Source organism: Pteropus alecto, unplaced genomic scaffold, assembly GCF_000325575.1.
Source record: "Pteropus alecto unplaced genomic scaffold, ASM32557v1 scaffold110, whole genome shotgun sequence".
Classification (NCBI taxonomy): domain Eukaryota; kingdom Metazoa; phylum Chordata; class Mammalia; order Chiroptera; family Pteropodidae; genus Pteropus; species Pteropus alecto.
Genome location: NW_006431920.1, coordinates 2,778,285 through 2,800,658, shown reverse-complemented (window position 1 = coordinate 2,800,658; position 22,374 = coordinate 2,778,285). Strand labels below are relative to the sequence as shown.

The 22,374-nt window shown below is 44.9% G+C and overlaps 1 protein-coding gene across 1 annotated transcript in view; it reads right to left on the bottom strand.

The window, feature by feature from the left end:
* DNER (delta/notch like EGF repeat containing) overlaps positions 1-22,374 on the bottom strand; it is a 175,996-nt gene that overhangs the window by 70,434 nt on the left and 83,188 nt on the right. The window contains exon 8 of the mRNA XM_015585382.2: positions 11,302-11,415. Coding sequence (XP_015440868.1) covers positions 11,302-11,415 — 114 coding nt within the window. The remainder of the gene's footprint in view (positions 1-11,301; positions 11,416-22,374) is intronic.

Below are 22,374 nucleotides of genomic sequence, written 5' to 3'. Positions count from 1 at the left end.
AACTTCGTTGGTCGGCTCCGTGTAATTACTCCCTGAGAGAACTCCAACTGCGTTCATCAAGCGCCGTGGTCCTGGATGCTGGCTGCTCACTGCAACCACCTGGGAAGCTTTAAAAAGTCAGGCCTGCTCCCACCTCTGCAGATGCTAAGCTAATTGGCCGGGAGCAGGCCGGCCGTCAGGACTGTTTAAGGAGAATTCACCTTTCCTTTACACGGTTTTTTTTTCCCTGGCTGGGAGCCACAGGCTTTCTTTTATTTGGCCCGGAGGAAGAAAACGCATAGCCATTATGAAATTTCGTAACTGTCTTTAGTCTCCCAACCAATACAGATTTATATTTGTGCCCAGCATAATTGTGCTCAATCGCTACATTATTTATTTACTACTTTTGGCCCCCAAATTCCATTGCCCCTTATTTTCGCAACTATGAAGTGTTTTTCCTCCGGCAGCCAACATGCCTCTTTTCGTGGCCTTTATAGTGTGGATTAAACTGACTCCAGAGGTCAGCTCCAACGGCGACCTTGTGTCTGAGGCCTGGCCAATCAAAGCACGGCCATAATGAGTGGCTCAGTGGCGGGCAAACGCGTCAGGCGGGAGCACTCCGAGTCGGCCCCATGCTTTTTGATCTGTTGGGAGAAGAAAAACTCTGCCCCAGCCAAAGTGAAAATGGAGCCAACACAAGAATGCTGGGTGACATCTGAGCCCCTAGATCACGCCATGCCTGAGCCCGTCCCGCATATTCATTACATGAGCCAGTACGCTCCTCTTCATTCTTTCTTGCTAACCTATTTGAGTCGGGTTGTCTATTACTTAAAAATCAACATTTTAATGACTACGTAGATGCCATGAAAGTTATCTTGTATGAGAAACAATAGGCTACTGTACTAGCCTAGTCGATCCTTCTGATATAAAAATAAATAAATTTTAGAAAAATAAATGGATGATAAGAATAAGTGGGAAAAAAAGACAGACGCTCTGAGGAAAGGGAGTTGGACAAAAAAATGAGCCTTTCACGTGTGTGTCCATGAATTTGATATAATTTAGACCCTTGTAAAATTCTCAGACCTCAAGCAGAAGACGAGGAATTGGCTTTTTCATAATTGCTCGGGATTTCTTCCACTGGGTCTTACCTCTGCAGCTGCGCCACAAGCACAGACTTCCAGATTTATAAGAGTTACATACAACTTTGTAAGCCCTTTAAACCAGTAGTTCTAGTTCTAGGCGTTTGCCTTAAGGAACTAGATGAACAAATGCATAAAAAAATACAATTACGAAACGTTCTCTGCAGTATGATAAAAAAAAAAATAGCAAAATAAAAGAGAAAAGAAAGAAAAAGATGAAGCTTAATGTCTCCTCTGCAGATTCCATTTCCTCAGCGGTTCCTAGAAGCTGCCACCTCCCTGCCTCTCTCCTTTCCCATGCCACGTCCCTTCCCTGGTCGGTCCCACACGTGCCCACGGCTAACATTGGGACGCGTACATGGAAGCCTCTCAAAATGACCTCTCCAGCCCAGTTCTCTCTCCCACCCATCAGCCTCGTTTATTCCGTTGTCTGGCCAACATTTCCTCTGACTAGTCCATGGAGTCATTAAAGTCACGTCCCAGCTGGAACTTCGCATCCTCCGTTCTCAGAGCTGCTCACCACCAAAGGGCACCGCCATTCGCCTAGTTGCCTAAAACTTTCCGACGATGGTTTGTCCCCCATGGGCCCTCTCCTTCTCCTCCTACGGCCTGTCTGTCCACTTCTCTCTCCCTCCGTCGTCACCACCTGGATTCAGTGCACCAGCAGAGCTCACGTGAGGCACGATAACAAGTTCCTAACGGGTTTTGCCAACTCTTGTCCTCCTCCAATCCATTCCTCCCCCACCGGCCATGGTATTTCCTCCTAAATGCTAAAATTCTGCCCCTCCCCACTACGACTATTCATGGTGGCCCCTCCCACACTCTTGCGTGAAGCCCAACCGCCTGGTCATGGTGTTTAAAGGCCTGCCAGAGTGGGCTCCGATTCACACCTCTGCTTGTACTTTGCCTCCATCACACTCTGCATGACGTCTCTACTGAACTGCGTGTGTTCCTCGAAGGGACAAAACCCTGTCTCTTGCCATCACGCGCAGGCTGCTGATTCCTCCTGGGAGACTCTGTTCTCTGCCCACAGCCCCAACTTACTCATCTCGGTGCTGCTTCTCCTCCCGGAAGTGATGAAACGTCACTTCCCTTGGAACACTTCCTGACTTTCCTTCCATCCCCCAGTCTGGGTAAGGAGGGGACCCTCTTCTCCACCACCCGACCACTCCAGCAAAGCTCTGTCATTATTTCTGATCAGGGCATCTACACTGTCCCTCACCTCCTATTCCATAAGACCCATGAGGCCAGAGCCACATCTGCTGTGTTCATTCCTGGATCTCTGCTGATAAGCACAGTCATGGCCACAGGCAGGTAATCAATAAATGGTACATGAATGATTAAGTCTTCTATTAACTGCCTGGTGCCACATTTGGATGATGGAACAACATGCAGCCATTGATAACAATTCCTTAGAAAAATAATTAACGATACTTGAGAATAATTGGAACGCACTGTTCCATTTAAGAAGCTCATTACAAAGAGAATGTACAGTAAGATCCAATTTTAGTTTTTTTTAAAGTGCTTTAAAAAAAAAAAAGACTTCAAAGATGTTTGCCTGTAATTTAAAGTGATCTCTCTAGGGGATGGCATTATAGGTATTTTTTTTCTTTGAGCTCATCTGAGCATAGATTTCTTTGATGACCAAGGGGAAATGATTTTTAAAAAAATTATTCAAAGTGCTATTTAAAGTCCTGGGCTATAAAATGTAACAGAAAAGAGAGTCATGGTCACATGCAGTGATAGTAGACAGTGGTGAGTGGATCACTCCATATGATGCCCTGCTTCACAGTACTGCTAGGGGTAGACCCTTTGGGAGCTGAAAGTGGGGAAGGGACTCTAAAATGACAAAGCCTTCATATAAATGACAATCCAATATAATTGGGACAATTGAAAAGGGCAGTAGGAAAATGCCTCAAAAAATGGGCTGTACTGAGTAAGGAGTAGCATCAAAATCCATCTTCAGCTGCTTTTTATCGATACGCCATTAGGTCACATGAGATGAGAAATAGGTTGGAAAAATAGTATCGAAGAAGGGTTTGTTTAACCAAAACGAGAATGTGATAGAGTAATTAACAAGCATTCCTTTACCGTCACAGCTTTATGTTTGTTCCTTTTTTCCTGAGCCTGGGTATCTGTGAATCCTACCTTAAGATGCTTATAGGAGTCAGAGCCTAGATCTGGACAGCTCAGCATGAGACCTAGGACCGTATCACAAGGTATTTTGGTCCAAGATAGACAAAAATTTCACTCTAGCTGCCTCCAGTTGTGGTCTAAAGAAGGCTAAGTACAAGGAGACAAATTCTGCTTCAGGAATAAACAAAAATTATGTTTACTTCTAGGACATTTGTACTTCTATTATAAAAGATCTTTGTTGCTTTTAAGAACAATTGTGTGGGCATTCTGTTCCTGGTATGGAGGATTAAGCTTTTAACCAACAGACAGTTCCACAAATAACACGTGAAAATTCCAGACCAAAATCAAACAAAAAACGACCTCAGGTCTCTGGAAAGTGAACCAAAGCAGGCAGATTTTGAAGGGGAAGTCAAAACACAGAGGCAGAAGCCAGCATGGGGTGAATTTCATGTTTGGGGAGCTCCGCCCCACAGGCAGCCTCAGGTATGACACAGGGAGGCCAAGATGCCAGCATTAAACCTGCTCTTTCTGTCCAAAGGAATCCTGGGAAGGAGAGCGGCAGACACACCAGGAGGAGGGAGGGCGGGTCTTGGGAAAGAAGAGAGCTGGAGAAGAGGATCCCCGAATTCTTCTCTGAACTCTGCCCAAGGTTCTGGATGACTCCTAAACTATGCATGAATGGGGTCTTGAAAGCCACCAGACGGGGCGTGACACCTCACCGCTGTCATTACTAAGTTCACAGCGACTAACCAGTGAGTCACCTGCGCACATCAGTGAACACTGGTTGATCCATCTTGGCTACAGTTTCCTCCCATATGAAATAACACTGTTGCAATAGTTTTGATATATTTACTCATTCATGCACTCAATGAATGGCTCATAGCTAGTTAGTGCGAGATGCACTAAGGCATAAACAAAGGTTTAGCATCGCTACCTTCAACAAGCCTAGAGCCCCGTGAGGAAGGGTAGGCACATAGCCGACCAGCTGTCACACAAGGTAGACCTTGACCAGAGAAGGTGCCTGGTGCAGCAGAGAGAACACGAGCTCCAGGATCAGACAAACCTGGGCTTATGTCCTGAGTCTGCCGGGACTGTAGAACCTCAGGATCGACCCTGTACAGTTGTTGCGGGGATTAAGTCATGACAGTTATATTAATCACTTACTCTGTGTTACGCACGGTTCTATGCTCTATAAACTCACGTAATCCTCACAACAACCTCATTAGGTGGGTCCTCATCCGACCCTCACTCTACGGAAGTGGGAAACCAGGCATAGAGAAGTTAAGTTTGCTCATTCGAAGTCATCAAACACAGATTTAAACTCCAGCAGCAGTCTACCGGAACTGCTAAGGTAGGCTGAAGGGTAAGTTCACATGTCGAACACCGTGCTCAGCCCGTAGCAGGCACTCAACAAAAAGCAGGTGTGGTGGCTGATGGTACTGTTACCCCGACACTGTTGTGATTGCTATGAGCCGAAAGAGAAATGAGAGGTGACGTGCTAGACATATACATGAACAGTTAAAGCTAAAAGGTTTTAAGAATGCCAAATGATTTTCAGGTGCAGACCTGGACACATACTTTAAGAAATCAGAATTTGTGTCTACTCGCCAGTTATACCCTGCCTCTTTTTAAAAAGAAAGGCATCAAAATATCATTATTTATTTCTCCATTCATTCATCAAGCTGTAACTTTCAACCGCCGTCCACCAGGGCTAAACCGGGCAAGAGCTGGAAGTGGGGAAGAGCAGGAAGTGGGGGGTCGGGACCCCGTCATTCACCAAAAGTGAGAGCAGCCAGTCCCCACTGCTAATGGGAGAAGCAGGCGAACAGAGCTCTTTGCGGTATTTTTATTCAAACGATCTCAGAGAAACTGTGCTATGTGAAAAGGAATAAAATAAAATTAAAAAAAAGAATGAAAAAGAAATATAGACTCAGCTGTAAATAAAAATTAATCAGCATGTACCAAACATAGAAATACAATTTTACTCACACTTAGTAAGTCTTAATATGCTACTTTGTTTCCTGAAGGTGAAACCATGCGGCACTTGGAACGCCAAGAAGTCGGCCCCTACAATTCCTAAATGAAGTGGTGATTTGGGGATAATGCCAAATTTCAAAAGAATAAGAATAGTATTTTATTCACACTTGGTAATTTTATGAGGACCTGTTACATGTTTCCTATATAAATACATGCAGTTGTATATGGTCCTAAGGAGGGCTTTCACCCAAATCATACGTGTCAGGATACCGGGGGGAAAAACAACCAAATTTTAGAACCGTCTAACTCCTAAATCCTTACTGGATAACATGCTCAGTTTCTGAACAATACACATTAATCTCAGAGATAATTTTTATGACATGTGTGACTAATGCCTGTAAATCCCTTTAAGATGAAAAGTATTACCACTGACATTTGAGTTCAACGAAAGGATTTATATGGCCAAGTTCCTCAAGGCTATAAAATGTAGAAAAACAAAAACTGTTTGGATAAACCTTGGAGCATGTCGCAATGAGATTTAACCTACAGCGCCTTTGGCCTGACGCATGCCTTACTTAGAGTCACTTAGAGGTTCTGAAACTTTTCTCTATAAACATTACTTGAATAAACAGGATGGATTTATTGACTCAGCAAGGGGCTCTTAAACTGATATATTTGAATTGAAGACTTTTAGGAATAGGGTCCCTTAAAAGTAATAGTCCACTCTCATCATTTTACAATGGCTGAAAGAGAGAAAAATTGAATGATGCGCCCAAGGCGATATGACTAATTCTTCGTCGTCGTCATCATCATCATCATAGCTAATATTTGTTCAGCGCTTACTCTTTGCCAAGGAAAGAGCTAAGCACCGTTCTTCACGTCAACCTGCAAAGGGTAACAGTGTCACCTCCATTTTCTAAATGAGAAAAATGAGCCTCAGAGAAGCAAAGAGCTATACAAATGGTGAGTCCCGTCTTCAAGCCCAAGCAGTGTGACCCTGAAAACCCACATCTGTCACCACTCCAACTCTCCTTCCACGTCGTGAGAGCCAGAATCAGGCCCACCGGACATCCGGGCCGGAGAAGGACACCCGCTCTCCGCATTTGAAAATGGGGTTTCCAAGTTATAAGATCCGCAGCGTCTGATGGTAAAATCCGACGGCATTATAACAGTTATAGGACTGGAAGAAACGAGTCCCCTACCTGCGTGCAGTACTCGCCTTCGTAACTGTAGTGCAAGAGCACTTCACAAAATTCTACGTATCTACAATCCTAACAGAAGGTATAGCGCTAGAAAATGTCTTTACATTGTTTCTAAAATACGTTGGAGAAGTGTAGCATGAAGCCTCATATTCTCACTTTGGTCTCCAGTCATCACGTGCCTTATAGAGCAGGTAGATTTCAAGAAGGTGATCAGATTACGTGACATGCGCCCTGCACGCTGTGAATGGTCACGCATGCAGAAATGACAAATGTGGCTTCCTGCCGAATGTTTTCATCTCTACTGGTTTCTTTCTAGTCTTTATTAACTTAAAGGATATTCTATTTAAAATTCCCAGGTTGAGGGGGGAGATAAAAATTGAGGTGCTGAAGCAAAGATCAGAGCTATATGATCAGTAATATTCAGATTTTATTTATCTATGTATTTAAATATATTCATGGATTTATATGTACATATTTAAGTATAATAGGCAGTGGTGGTAAGTATATAGAGACATCTCCAGAATTAAAATGCCTTTAAAATTTTAAGGATCTCAAAGTTATAAAGTTATAAACACAAAGACAATAATCAGCGTAAAGAATAAATACATAGGCAATAAAACCAGCTTTTAATTACTTTTCAATTACGTTTCTTGTCGTTATCATCCATTAAGGTAAATTTAAGAAAACGCTCGTGACACTTTTATTTTTGTGTCTTATCATTCCCACCGTAACCAGAATCTAAAACTCCGCTTTTCAAACATGGACCTAGTGGAAGTTAAGCGGAAATTCAAAGAAAAGACAGAAGCCATCGATGAAGGATAAAGACGTGTCTCAGAAGAACGGACGCCTTCCAGAAGGAGAGAGCAGATGACAATTACTGCACGAGCTGTCTCTCAGGCCTTCCTGACTTTGAACTTTGAGAAGACACTAACCAGAATCTAAAACTCCGCTTTTCAAACATGGACCTAGTGGAAGTTAAGCAGAAATTCAAAGAAAAGACAGAAGCCATCGATGAAGGATAAAGATGTGTCTCAGAAGAACGGACGCCTTCCAGAAGGAGAGAGCAGATGACAATTACTGCACGAGCTGTCTCTCAGGCCTTCCTGACTTTGAACTTCGGGAAGATACAAAACAACAACAATAAAACAAACAAACAAACAAACAAAAAACAGGAGTCAAAGACAGGTCCTCAGGAAGGAATGCAACCTGCAAGGACCTGGAAGAAACGAGTCCCCTGCCTGCGTGCAATACTCGCCTTCATAACTGTAGTGCAAGGGCAGTTAACAAAATTCTTCGAGGAATGCAGACCCTCGGAGGAAACAGGACGAACGTGACAACGGTGGGAAAGAGCGAGGATGTGACTGTGCAGTGTGGAGAACACGATCCGGAGGGAAAACCCGATGTTTACAGCTTTCCGGACCAGGAGGAATTGTTGTAAAAGGGATTTCAGTGGACTTACAAAAAAAAAAAAAAAACCACGATAAAACTTTTTCTATCTTTTTCTAGACGTACACATTTTTATCAGGAACCTGGAGAAGTGTTAGAACCCAACAAACTTTGCATTTATTCTACTCATGACTATGGTTACAAAGATAATCTTTAATAATAAATAAAAACAGAATTTACTTTAAAGAAGATCTTTAGAGATGGTATCGGGCAATAGTTAAAAATGCTAGTGCTAAGTTGCCTGGGTTTAAATTTCTAGCTATGTGATGTCAGGCAAGTTATTGGGTCTTGCTGTGCCTCAGTTTCTCAATCTGTGAAATGGAAAGACTAACAGTATCTGCTCCAGGGGACTGCGGTACAGACAGAATGAATTGGTAGACCTAGCGAGTGAGAGCTAAGCGCTGACTCATCATTAATTTATTTAACAAGTATTTATTAACCTCCTACTAACATAAAATATGGAGCTACACGCTCCCTGGGTAGGTTATTGGGAGCTGGTAAGAGAGAGAAGATGCATCAAATATATTTCCTGCCTTCAAAGGATGACACGAGGAAGCAGGAAAGACGGGATCAACACAAACAACAGAATAAATTTAAAAAGGGGCAGATGGTAAATAATATTAGGAAATAATAATTTTCTTAGGTCTCGTAGCTCTCAAGAAGAATGTCCTTATTCTCAAAAAGCACAAACTGATTTATTTAGGGATGAAGTGTCATGATGTCTGCAATTTACTTTGAAATTATTTTGCAAAGAAAAAAACCCAAACTTTTTACGGACATACACACACATAAAGCAAACATGCCAACACGTTAGTCACGGCAGAAGAAAAAAGAAAGAAAAGACAGCAGGGAGGGTTAAGTGCTGGCTCAGAACTCCAGAACGTTTTTTGCGAACTTGAGACCCTTTTCAAATGTGTTTTCACAGTGTGACTGACTCGAGAAGGATCCTGGAGACACGGGCTCTTTTTAAAGTGCAAAGTGCTCTATAAATAGTTTCCACAACCACCAACCGGAAAAAAAAAAAAAAAAGGCCAGTGGAAAGAGCTGCTTTAAAAATACTGGTCACCAGTGATGCGCTCCTGCTAAGAAGCTTCAAAACATTGCAATGAATCCTTCAGAACTGTCACCAGGCCTCCTTTGCCTGGTCCCTTCCCGGTGAAGGTGACCCTCTGAACACAAGTCTTCATCCCCTCAATTCTAGATCGTCGCCTTTTCTCTAGGCTTCCTCTAGACGGCGTGGAAGAACCGACAAGCCATTAGATGAAGGAGAGGAGCCCTAGGCAATGCCATCGATGCTCAGGTTTAAACTACGAGCTGCAAACTAACGCGTCTGTTTTCACTCGGCAGAGACCTTTCCTCCCACGTCTGGCCTCACAGAGCAAATGCCCACTTGACATCTCCACTTGACTGTCACGCGGGCTCCTCAGACTCAACATGTCCGAAGAGAAGACTGCTCGCCCACCCTTCTTTCTCTCCATGAATGGCTCAACCAACAATAAAGTGACAGGAGCCACGAACTTGCCACCTCACTCACTCTGCCTCGCCCTCCATAGCTCATCTATCTGTCTCCCAACCCCCTCTGTTTTACCTCCCAAGTTCTCTCAAACCCACGAGCTCTCTCTTTCTCAAATTCTACCCTTCTCTTCCTAGCTGGCAACATGTATGTCCTGGATTTTTGCGATGGTCCCCAAACTTCTCTCCTTATTCCCACCCTCATCTCTCCCCAATCTATACTCCTCCAGAATGAAAATTTTAAAAGCCCATTAAAATTAATCAATGGTTTAATAGCAATCATTATTAGGAAAACGATAACGATAAAGCAGCTAATGTTTATTGAGCTACTTTTCGGGGAGCAATCCAAGCAAAGGTAATAGAGCACTAGAGAGTTTCCTAAGTCCTTCCACAAAAATCCCATCCGATCTCAGAATGGCCCTGGGAAGTAAATGTGGCAAGTAAACCACCTGCCACATTTACTAGAAAAGGGAAAGAAGAACTGGGTTGGGGAGGCGAATTTATGATTGGCAGGCAATTAGCCGGTGACCCCCACACACAGCCTACAATCAGAGTTAGGTGACAACTGTCTAACCCAGGGTGTGGCAAAGCTGTGAAAACTGAGAAGTGCTCTACAGGCAAGTGACAGTTGGTGCTGCTCCTGTAGTCAGCAGCCCCTCCACCGTCTCCAAGTTTTCCATTTGTTTAAGAGATTCGAGGGGAGGATGAGGAGTGGGGCCGGTCCAGCACATGTAATTCCGTCGTCATGGTAACCAGTGCATCTGAGGCACACCCAGGCAGAGAAGATGATAAGGAGGCTGGCCGCAGCCATCCGCTCTCGGGGAGCAATCCAAGCAAAGGTAATAGAGCACTAGGGAGTTTCCTAAGTCCTTCCACGAAAATCCCATCCGATCTCAGAATGGCCCTGGGAAGGAAGCAGTAAATCACCTGCCGCTCCTGCCCAGGTGGGCAGGACCCAAGGATAGGATTCCCTCCTTCAGCTGATGTTCAGGTCTTCAAAATATTAAAGACTAAGAGGCGGTGCCCACAGTAGGCACTGGCCCTGGCAACCCTGAGCCCTCGGTTACCTGGGTGGTGAGTGGCCTTTTGTCAACACCCATCCGGCACCACTGTCCTCTGGCCTCACAGCCAGGGGCAGCTTGGGGACATTTTGCATACAGGGACGCTTCCTTCCGCACTCACACGCTACACTGAATCTGCAGAGAATGTCATTCTATTCTATGTAGTTGCCATTGTCACTTCTGTGGATCAGGAGCTTGCATGCTGCTTTTAAGAAAAAAAAAACTAATACCATGATATTCTTGCAACATCAAAGGTGTAAAGTAATTCCTTCTATGACATCCCTCCAAAGCAGAAATAAAATGAAAGTTCCTCCAAGTACAAAATCATTCCCTGAACACCAGCTCAATAGCTGTGATTATCCATCTGCTTCTTTGGATAAAACTATTTTTACAAATAAAAGTAGCTCTAAAGATATGGCTTTCCAGGTGACTTGAAGTTTCTGAGATGTTACCACGTCGATTTAAAACTAAAAGCGGGAAAACTTTAGGCTGAAATTTTTTTTTATGTAAACTGGTATCAAACACCAAACAATTTAACAATAAGAATCTAAGTGAAATTCACTATTAGAAATAAATTTCATTTTACTATATTCATTTTCAATACACGAATAAAAAAAAATCACAGAAATTCTTAGATTATGTCTAATATTCAAACATAATTTTCAAGCCATCCTAGCACAGAGCAAAAAAAAAAAAAAAAAAACCATCTTACCCTTTGTTTTATAAATGGAACAAAATAGGAGGTTCCCTTGTATAGTGTTTTTCAGATACTTAAAGTATAAAACTGACCAAGTTAGTTTAGGATTTAAAATGGAAAATGAAATATGTTCCTGGGGTGATCCTATTTACCTTCAGGACACTGGCAGGTGAATCCACTGAGATTAGATATGCACGTTGCTCCGTTTCTGCATGAGTCTAGGATACAATAATCAATCTTGGATTGGCAAAGCTCTCCGGTGTAACCTGAATAAAACAAGTGAGACATTTTTATAAAATATGTTATTCCAAAACTACCGTGAACCATCCCACAAACCAATGGAGTCGGCTAGCGCCCCCAACACAGGCAGCAGCCCTGAGCTCACATCTCCCACCAATGCTCTATCTTAGTTTTGTGACTTGAAGCCATCATGGCAAGTAAGAGTAACAGTTCAAAACTCATTCACTTTGCAAAAATCTTTATTGCAAAGACAGACTTTTCTTCGTCATTAGCTCTGTGTTTTATTTTGAGATGTGAGCCAGAATCTTCAAAAGCTGAGACTGTATACCAGCCCCTGTTCCTAGCTTCCTTCTGCTTGGTCCAGTGAAGATGATGGCCACTTCCCCTGGGTCATCCCAAAGCCTATTAAAAAAAAAAAAAAGGCACTAGGAAAATTTCTCGGTATTAAGACTTTTTAATTTGTAATATTTGAGAGCTAGAACTTTCTGTGTTCATTCCATACTGTATCCCCTGATTTTAAAGAGAAAGAGACTGAGGCACATATCATGCTAAGCACATGAATATGTTAATTCTTATTTGAATCGCAAGTCCAACTCAGTAACTCTGGGAAGCCAGCCTCCAGTTGGAAAGTTATATAACCACACACTCGTGGTGACAAAATAAGGACGTACAGCTATTGGAATACCTGCATAGTCAAAAAAGCTTATATACGTTCCAAATTTTTTCCTAACTTTGAAAACAAAGCCCTCCAGAAAGACAAGTTTTAAAAAAAACATACCAGCATGTTTTTCATTTTAAAGTGAAAAATGGTGAGGAAAGAAAATTTGGAAAATACAAGATGTAAAATATAAAGAGAAAAAAGTTGCCCTTAGTTTTCTTATTTGAGTGACAGAACTATTAATACTTTGGAGATAATTCATAACAAATTGCTATGCACAGGTATTTCCTACACAATTATAATCATACTGGAACATTTTACATCTTTCTGGGATGTACATAAAAACTTGTCTCTCTGAATTATTAGTTTGAAAGACTGTCATTAGCACTAGAGTTTGATATTTGCAAAAATAAATCGATGATATTACAAGAGAGATGATTTGCCTGAGCTTCAATTACCTGCCACACTAGTCTAAATTATAGGTTGTGAATGTGGAGGCACTTGTTCGCAATCCTGCTCTTTCTTACGTACTTGAAAACAGTCTAGGAGGTTCCAGCTAATCGGCAGGTATAAAAAATAAAAAGAAGAGTCAAACAATCGTGAACTAAAAACCCAAACACCAAGATAAAAAGCTATTTCAAAATTCCAGAACAAAATATTTTGATATGATATTATGTTAAAAAATATATATTTTGAAATGAAAGCTCTAACTTTAGAATGAGAGAGAGCGAATTGTTTTTAAGGGAAGTAGTACAAATTACTTTTTGGCTAAAAAGAAATAGCTAGTATTTGTCATAGAGCGCTTACTTTTCCTCCTAAACATTAGTTCATCCTCACTGCAACCCTGTGAGGTCATTACTATTAAAATCATACCCATTTTACAAATGAGGAAAACTGAGAATTAGAAAGGGTAAGCAATTTCCACAAAATCACACAGGCGGTCAAACCCACACAAAGTTAAACCCATGAGCCTACATCCTTGCATATAATATTATGCCTAAGGTAATACGCATTGCATCATCAATAAGCATGTATTTTCCATGGAGGAAAGATAACAGAAAATAACAGATAAGAAAAAATGTAGACAAACACAGAGATAGATATAAAGTAAATGCCACAAATGTTCAAAGATCGGCTCCAGCCTATGTGGTTATGCTTGGGCTGGAGGTGCCAAGAATATCTATTCTTTTTAAAACCTGCTTTCAAACGTTCTGTGATATGGCTAGAAAAGTACATTTATGAAAAAGATAACCAATTAGAGAGCATTGTTTAAAGGATTAAGCATCATGAATCCTGTCAGTAGAAAGACTTTAGAACTGTGACCACGGAATCGCGCAAAACCATGAAAAACAGGAGCCGATTGGATACCATCTGTAAGAGGTGAGTGTCCCTAGCAGACAGAAAGAATGTGAGAAGAAAGCAAGGCTCCATGAACTTCAAAGTTCCTTGGAGAAAATTTTAACATTTTCTTTGAACTTTTTATTTGGGAATAGAAAACATATTTAAATTAGAGAGACTAGTGTGTAACTATCACATATCCATCACCCAGTTTCAACAATTACTAATGTTTTGTCCATTTAATTTCATCTAGTCTCCTTGTATTTTCCTATTTTTCATCTGTAAAGACATCAATACGAATCCTTGACTAAAGCGGATTTTTAAAAGATCACTGAAAATGGCCTTTTGGGAATAGAAAACATATTTAAATTAGAGAGACTAGTGTGTAACTATCACATATCCATCACTCAGCTTCAACAATTACTAACGTTTTGTCCATTTAATTTCATCTAGTCTCCTTGTATTTTCCTATTTTTCATCTGTAAAGACATCAATACGAATCCTTGACTAAAGCAGATTTTTAAAAGATCACTGAAAATGGCCTCTTAACTTCATGTTTGGTCCCATTTACAAACTTGAACAGTTTAAACTATATTTATTAACATCGACAATTTCTCCTGAAGAACCAGAGTCACCTGATAATACACAAATCTTCCCACGAACTTAATTTGGTCCTATCTCATAAATCTAATAGTTTAAACCTATAAGCGAGATGAATCCTAAATACTGTCACATGCTCCAATGCCGTAGGGAAGTTTAGTAAGATTTCCACCTGAGAAGCTCATCCACATTCGTGGTGCGCAGGGCGTTTGGATTGTCCTCGTGGTTTCAGGGTCCCTTTGGCCTTCACGGCCTGCGACGGCTCACTGTAACAGAGTTGTCTCACTCAAATGCCAACAGTCCCCCCAACAGTAAGGAGCACCAGTCAAGGCACAGTCACTGTATCATTGCTTTTGTTCCTGAGCTTTAAAGATTTTGAAAACATGGGAAACACAAGACTACCCATAAAAAGACGAAATGCAGTTGGCTAGACCGGTAAAGTAGTATCTGCATATTGGCACGCCTACGGGGTCAGGATAACTGGAGATGAAAATCGCCAGCAGAGCAGTGGGGGAGAGAGGGGGGAGGCAGGGAGGCTGGGCTGGGCGGGCGGGTTAAGGGACACCTGAGCATCCTCAGCTGCATGCGGCCGGTTATCGGCTACTGGCAATAACCAGCCTGTGAATCTGCTGAGCTGTACTTCAAGACCTGAGACCTGTCCATGCCGGGCCAGGTGTTACTGTCGCCCTCAAGGGCGTTGCTGGCTGGAAGTTCCAGGAGTCCCGCTGTGGATGCATTTCTCCCAACCAGACGGCCGAGGCCAGCAGCGAGAAGAGAGAGGCAGAGGGCGAGGACCCCAACCACCTGAGGCTGGTTCAAGAGGCTCTTACACACACGTGGGTCACTGCCTGGACCCTCAGGGACCAGTGTCTTACCTGCGGCTCTCAGACAGGTATTGATGGTGATCTATGTGTAACGCTCTGAATTGAATACCTAAGGCTGACACATATCATCCTGCCTGTGTCTTGTTTTTTCACTGATGTTATAACCGAGGCGTGATCGGTAGGAATATAAATGGAAACAAAAGACCATTAAAGCTTTGCCTGGGTCCTTTCTGCCATCCCGTTGAAAGTTAGTCTCTTCCCCCAGGAAATAGAGTAACCACACTCCTCGCAAATAATAGATATTTTCTTGTCCGACCAAAACGGTGCCAGACACACAAAGGACCTGGTAGGAGGTGTTCAAATAAATTAATGATCGCGTCAACACAGTGGGTAGGAGAGGCAACGTGTGGTGGCCATTCAGCGTGTTCTGGAAGAATCGGACCTATGGTTCCAATCAAAATGTTTAGTAGTTGATTTTCACTTGATGAATTTCAGTTCTCGTGGGGGAGGGAAGGGAGCTATTGACATGTGAGTGAGAGACAAGGCTAAACCGGTACATATCGAGATGCCTAACGACGCTGGAGAATCGCTATGATTTAGAAGTTTAATTCTTATAAGGGAACGAACACAAAAGATAATTTCAGATCGTCTTCCCTGTGTTTAGAAGCCACTCTAGGACATGAAAAACGTCACCCCTAGAATCCCACCCTCACCCTGACTCGGTATGCTTCCACGGATGCCCCCACCCATCACTCAAGTCTTTGCTCAGAAATCACCTGCTCAGCCCACAGCCATCTCGCCCGCCTCCATTCCTCACCTCAGCCCTTATCGCTACTCGACAACAGACACACGCATACTTGTTACCTCCCCACCTTGAAGGTGACCCCACTGGAGCAGTGCTTTGTCCCCTTCATGCTCCATCACATGGCACTTATCATTACCTGAAATGATTTTCTTTATTGGTTCCCTTTTGGGAACATAAACTCCCTAAGAACCGGGACTTTTGTCTATGTTGTTAATTGCTGATTCAACATTTAAACATCTCCTGGCACAGATATTTGTCGAAGAAATGAATCGACTTGCTTAAAGCTCTTCCCTAAAGTCAGCTACATCTTCCAAGTGGTGTGGGCCTCTCCCTGAGTGCAAATACTCAGGGCGGCCTGGGCAAAACGTGCTGGCCATGAAAATAAAAAACGGTCGCCTCAGAAACGTGTTTTCTGAAGTCGCCATGCGATCTGCAGTGGGCTGTGCACGTTCCCCCGCTTCTCAGCTTCGGTCTTGCTTCTCCGACCAGCGTTCAGCACAGGGTGCGGGCAACAGGGCGCATCGACGAATCTGAAACAGGACTCTCTTCCCCTGCAATGGCCCCTCCCCGGGAGGAACTCCTTAGGTCTGCGGTTCTCCACCGGGGTGTTTTTCCTTCCTCAGAGAACATTTGGCAATGCCTAGAGAAACGTTACTGTCACATCTACAGGGACGCCACCGGTATCTCGTGGGTAGAGAGGTCAGGGACACTGCAAAACATCCTACAATACACAGGACAGTCCCCTATGATATAATTATGCAGCTCAAAATGTCCCTGAGAACGCTAAAGTCGATAAGACCTGGGCCCTTCATCATAAAAAGCCTTGTTTTGTCCCAGTGCCTCTCGCCTTCTCCGCAGCAGAATCCGATCCTTTACAAAGCAGAAAAACAGCGTTTCAGAACATTTTTTAAAGATCTGAATCCTCAGGCATAGTCCGAACCTCTAGCAAGGTAAAGGCCAATTTTCAAATAAAGTATTTGACTCTCAAAGTGTAATTACTGAGGAATTTATAATTGTGATCTTCAATGAATAAGTAAAATAATTAGTTCAAAAATAGATGACAATTGGAAACGTTGATCTCTCCTTCTAAGGAGTCACAGAGGTCTTAACGTTTCTTTGGAGAACATTCTAGTAAACAAAGAAGATAGTAAACAAAGAGAAGTCTGTGCCCCTGGATATACAGTAAGAATGACTTTCAAGGACACATGGGACTAATGAGGAAGGTCGAAACTGAGGCAGGCTTGGTGCTTTTAAGCAACCTGGTCCCCAAGAGACGACCTTAGATGGCATAAGTGAACACGCTGGTAAGTGCGGGCTGGCAGGTGGGAGGGGTGACGCGCCGCCGCTATGGAAATGCATCGAACTATCAATCCGTTTAATTTTATACGGTTTTGTATTTAAGTATAAAACACAGTTGAAACTTTATCGGTGTAGGGAGAGAGAAAACTAGCTAAGTCCCCTGCGAACGTCAGAATGACCTCGAGAAAACATCATCCTGGTGGTGTCTTCTGATCGCCAGCCATGTAACAAACATCCCGTGCACCCCGTCAGCACCCCCAAGCCAGTATCTCTACTGCGCGTACCCTTCGAACGAAGAAACACCTCCTGGAGTTCAATGGCAAATGACATGAGGCATAAGCGAAGTTGGCCCAATAAGTCAGGTTATTAAAACACAAGGCAATCGATTCTCCTTCTACACAATCGTCTGTGCGTGTGATGTTTTCTTCACGATTCTTCCACCGAAATAAAAATATTCCTCCGCCGCTGCTTTGACTCCGTGAGGCAGAATCGAATTGTTTCTTTGGAGAGCTGTCCTGAGCGCTGCCGAGGTGAGAATTGTGTGAAAGCTATTTTTAACTCTCCTGGTTTTTTAATAGCCTGGTCTGTGCAGTGAGGCGAAGCTGCTGGATTTGTCCTGAAAGCCGATGCCGCTGGGGAGCCCCCCAGCCCTTCCCCTCGGGGATCTGAGCCGCCAGGCTGGGGCCTCAGCCACTCACTGCTGCTGAGACAGAAGCCTAATATTAGCAACTGAAGCAAGAAATAAAGAACAGGAATCTGCGCTGCCATCAAGACGGTCAACCTCAGAGGCATCCAATTTCAAAGTCAGAAGGCAGGACTTTTCACAGAAAAAAAATAGTAAAATCTGCTGGCAGGGGAAAAACAAACACCTCTGAACAAATGCAAACATGATTTGAAAAACCAAAGGCAGAGGAAAGAAGATGTAGGAGGCTCATCTGCGAAAGGTATTTAATAAAATATAATTAAAATGGGAATAGGCAATGGAAGTAAAAGCACGAGAGAAGACCACCATTCGGCAGAACGAGGACAATGAATCCCAAGGCTAGAAATAAAGGAACCACATCTAATAAGTACACAGGAAAAGGGCACAGTGGAAGGGACAGTGGTTTGGGGAGCGAAAGGTCCTGGATGGTGACACAACGATCAGCTGAGTGAGCTCAGCAAAGCGTTGACTTTGACCTTCGTCTCCTCCGTGGGTGGAACAGGAGTCATGATAACACCCGACTGTCTCCGGAGATGGTCGGAATGACTGAACGAGATTGGCTCCCAGGACCAGCGGCGTTCCTACCAAGCGCAACCTTGAATCCACGATAGCTCGTACCGTGCCTGGCTCATAACGAATGATCATTTACGGATTTTAACACTGCTAGCTAGCCACATGCCGGTATTGTTTGATCTCACAGTTTTTAACAGGCAGCTCAGAGCAGGGGTCTCCAAGTGTGGTCCCCTGACCAGCAGAAGCAGCATCACCTGGGAACTGGCTACAGATGCAAATTCACCCAGAGCGTCGGAGATGCTGTGGGTGGGGCCCAGCAAGCTGAGTGTTAGGTCACCTTCCAGGTGATGCTGAGACAGAGTACACGCTCAAGTCTGGGCACTGCTGATCTGGAAAACTAGCACCAAACAGTGTTTTAATAGTAAAATATTAATATGTTCATTTAAGAATTACACATATAACGCAGATTACAAAGGAAGAAGATCATAGAGTGAAAGCAAATTTTGGATCACATCAAAAAGCCTTTACTGACTGCACTGTCAACACACGGTTTTTGTTTTCATGAGTCGAAACCTCTACATTATTGCGCCTGTCACTGCATGATTTCCAGATCGACCTCCCTCTGCTTTAAGAGCAGGTGTTGGTGATTTTTGTCCCCAGCTCCGAGCACAAAGCGAGGGACACTGTAGGTACCCATTACACAGTAGTTAATGACTGCATAAGCATCATGCATTGCTATTTCTAAAAGAATCTCTTTCATTCCATTTCCCTTAAATCTAAGTTAGAAATTGCGATATTGACATAGGCCAGACTATTTATGACCCTTACATCTTCTATGCTGGAAATTACAAACGGGGGAGAGATTTTAAGAAAGTCCCTTTCATTGAGTAGGTCCTGATGTCTCCCTTTTAGAAACTGAAATCGGAAAGGAGAAAATATTAAGTTAATTAAGAATTTATGCCTTGGGATGGACACATGAAGAGACCAACAAAGGTACTTATCAGTTGAATTCTAAGTTTGTGTAATAAGTCACACCATAAAGAAGCCATTCATTCACTCTCTCAGAAAGCATTTTCTGTCCGTGAGAATCCGTAGCCGGGGAATCTGAAGGAAGTTCAGAACAGTTCCTGCCTCAAGTCCGGTCAGTCTGGGGAACAGGCTGGGCCGAGGCCAGCTGTGACAGCAGCTGAGTGTTTGCATGTGCGTGCATGTGTGTGTATGCTCGTGTGTACAGGTCTGTGTGTGCATGTATGCACGTGCGCGTTTGCGTGCGTATACAATGTGTGCGCGTGTGTATGTGTGCGTGTGTGCGTGTGTGTGTGTTCTCTTTAACTCTTTCAAGGTCAATGCTGTAAGGTAGAGTCAGCAAGTGACCCGGCTGGGGATCAGACCCAGGACTGCAGACTCTAAACCCCACACTCAGCAACTCATGTGTCTCTTCTTTCCCTTTCATGAGGCTTGTTTGAAAAGACTGTGAGAGCCAAGCAAGGCCGGCCCTGAGGCAGGGGAAGTGGCAGGGAGTGGCCACTTGGTCTTAGCAGAAGAGAAAGGGACGTCCCGAGGGTCCCACGTGGTTCCACACGGCTCACCAGAGAGGGAGACCATGGAAGGAGCTGAGGGATTGGGCTTCGAACTATTGGCTTGACCATAATAGCAGCTGACATCTGCTGAGTGCTTACTGCGTGCTGGGTAGGTACCTTTCTAAGCGCACCACGCGCATCGGCTTATTTAATCTTCACGACGACCACTGGATTGTGGTGCTTGGAACTCTGTCACCTGTCGCAATCTACAGATGGAAAGCCGAGGCCCAGCGGGATTACGTCATTTCTCCAAAGACACACAGAAAAGGGGTAGTGGGTGCGGGCTTGACATTCGCGCGCTCTGACGTCGCGGCCCAGTCCGGGGCTGCTGGAGTGCTGTGTTGCCGTGGAGAGCAAGGCAGCGTGGACCGTGGGAGACAGACTCCTCACAATCCCTCAGGCAGCTGCCGACGACAGCTTGAATGAGGGCGTGGTCATGGAAGGAAGCCGGGAGCACGGGCAGATGGGGGAATCGTCGTAGGTAAAGCAAACCTGGTGGCTATCCGAAGACGAAATAAGCCGAGGGCATCGATCGTGAGGACCGAGCTTCCGGCCTGAGTGACGAGGGCAGCGGTGGCACCCCTGAGAGAGACTAGAGCCCGTCGAAAACATAGCCAGGCTCGAAAGCAGATGCGGGAGGCAGCGCGGGGAGGAGGCGGCAGGTCCGGGGTTGCGTCTAACAAGGAGGGTGAGGTGTGAGCAGGTGCATCGGTGTCAAGTCCAGGGAAAGCACTGGAGCTGAGGTGACAGGCCAGGCTGGAAGGAAGGGTCTGGAAGCCATCCACTTAGAGGTGACGGCTGAGAATGAGTGACGGCTGCCAAAGGCAAAGGAAAGCAGCCGAAGACGGCGGGGTAGGACGGAGCTCTGACAACAGGAAGGGGAACAGAAGGAGGAAGGAGAGTTAGAGAGGGCTCAGGAGAACGGACAGCCTTCCGTCAGCCAGGCAAGAAACGCCAATGCAGAGGTGACAACCGTCAGCAGGATGAGGGCCAAGCAAGAGCCCTGGAGAGTCAGGAGGACACCGCCTAGGATCTCGGAGAAGCAGTTTCGTGACATAAAGAGAAAGAAAGTGTAAGGGCGTGGACAGAAAATCACGGATTGGAAAGAGACCAATAGGTGGCCGTGATGAAGAAGATGAGTCAGGAGAGCGGCGAACATCTGGAAGCAGCAGCGAGAACTCGCTCGAGTCTTGCTTGCTCGAGGGGCTGGTGTTCAGACGAGACCCACGAAACCTGGGAGAGGGTATGGGAGACAGTAGGGAGGAAGAGACAGTAGGGAGGAAAGCAGAACGGGCTGGAAGCATAAGACCCAGAGGAGGCGAGAAAGAAGAGCCTGTGAAGGCCGGGTTCGCGGAGCACTCCTCGCGATGGCCGACAGGCGGAAACCACCCAAACATCCATCCACGAATGAACGGGCTCACACACAGTGGTACGTCCAGACAATGGAATATTATTCGGGCATAAAAAAGGAAGGAAGGACTGATGCCTGCTACAGCACGAATGGGCCTCGAAAACATGATGCTAAGTGAAGGAAGCCCCTCTCAGAAGGCCGCTTATCATGTATTTCAACTTATTTAAAGGTCCAAAATAGGCACATCTACAGAGACAGAGGGCAGATCAGGGATGACAGGGTCAGGGGTCTCGGGATCGAGCGTGGAGGTCTGCCTGCCGGGGTGAGGAATATGTTCTAAAATTGATTGGGATGGTGGTTACGCAACCGTGTGAATTAGACACTTCGGAGTTGTGTGGATCGCATCTCGAGAAAGCTGTTAGTTTAAAACGTTTTGGAGTCACCCACAACTCCCCACTTCCACTCACACCTCACATTCAAGCCACCAGCACGTGCCACCAGCAACACCTTCGCATATGTCCCAGATCCAAAACTTCTCACCATCTCCAGGACCACAGGGCTCAAACTGTCACTACCTCTTGCCTGGATGCTAAGTGGCCTCCTCAGATGGCTTCGCAACTTCCCCTTCCTGTGTGTTTATTCTTCACCAGCTTCCCGAGAGATCCTTCTCAACAGTGGAATCAGACGGCCCACCCCAGTGGACACCCTCTAATCACTTCCTGCACCTCAGGATAAAGTCCGAGTCCTTCCTCCGTGGCCCGGTCCCGCTGTCCTCCCAGAGCTGTCTCGTTGCTGGTTCTCACAGGCACGGTGCCCTTCCATCACTCCAAGCACGTGCGTGCCTCAGGACCTTTGCACGTGCCGTCCCCGCCGCCTGGTTCGCTGTCGCCTCACTACGCACCAGCGCTTTTTATCCAGGTCTCTACACAAGCGTTTCCCCTTCGCGGAGGCCTCACCTGATCACCCCGTCTACAGTCACGCTCCCATTCCTCCTCATCTCCCCACCCAGCACCGCCTGACCCTCTCCTTTGACGAGACACACACCCGCGTGCTGTCCACGTACACGCGAACACGCACACACGCGCACACACGCGCACGCACCACAGAACACACAGGTGCACGTTGTTGGTTCCCCCCCTCACTAAAGCACGACCCCCCTGTGCCCAGGGGCGTGGCTCTTCCGTAGCTGTATTCCCAGCACCTAGAAAGTGCCCGGCACATAACCGATATTCACTGAATAACTGATGAACGAATGGACGATGCTCGCAACAACCAAAGATGAGGAAACCCAGGGACAGAAAGGCTAGGAGGCTC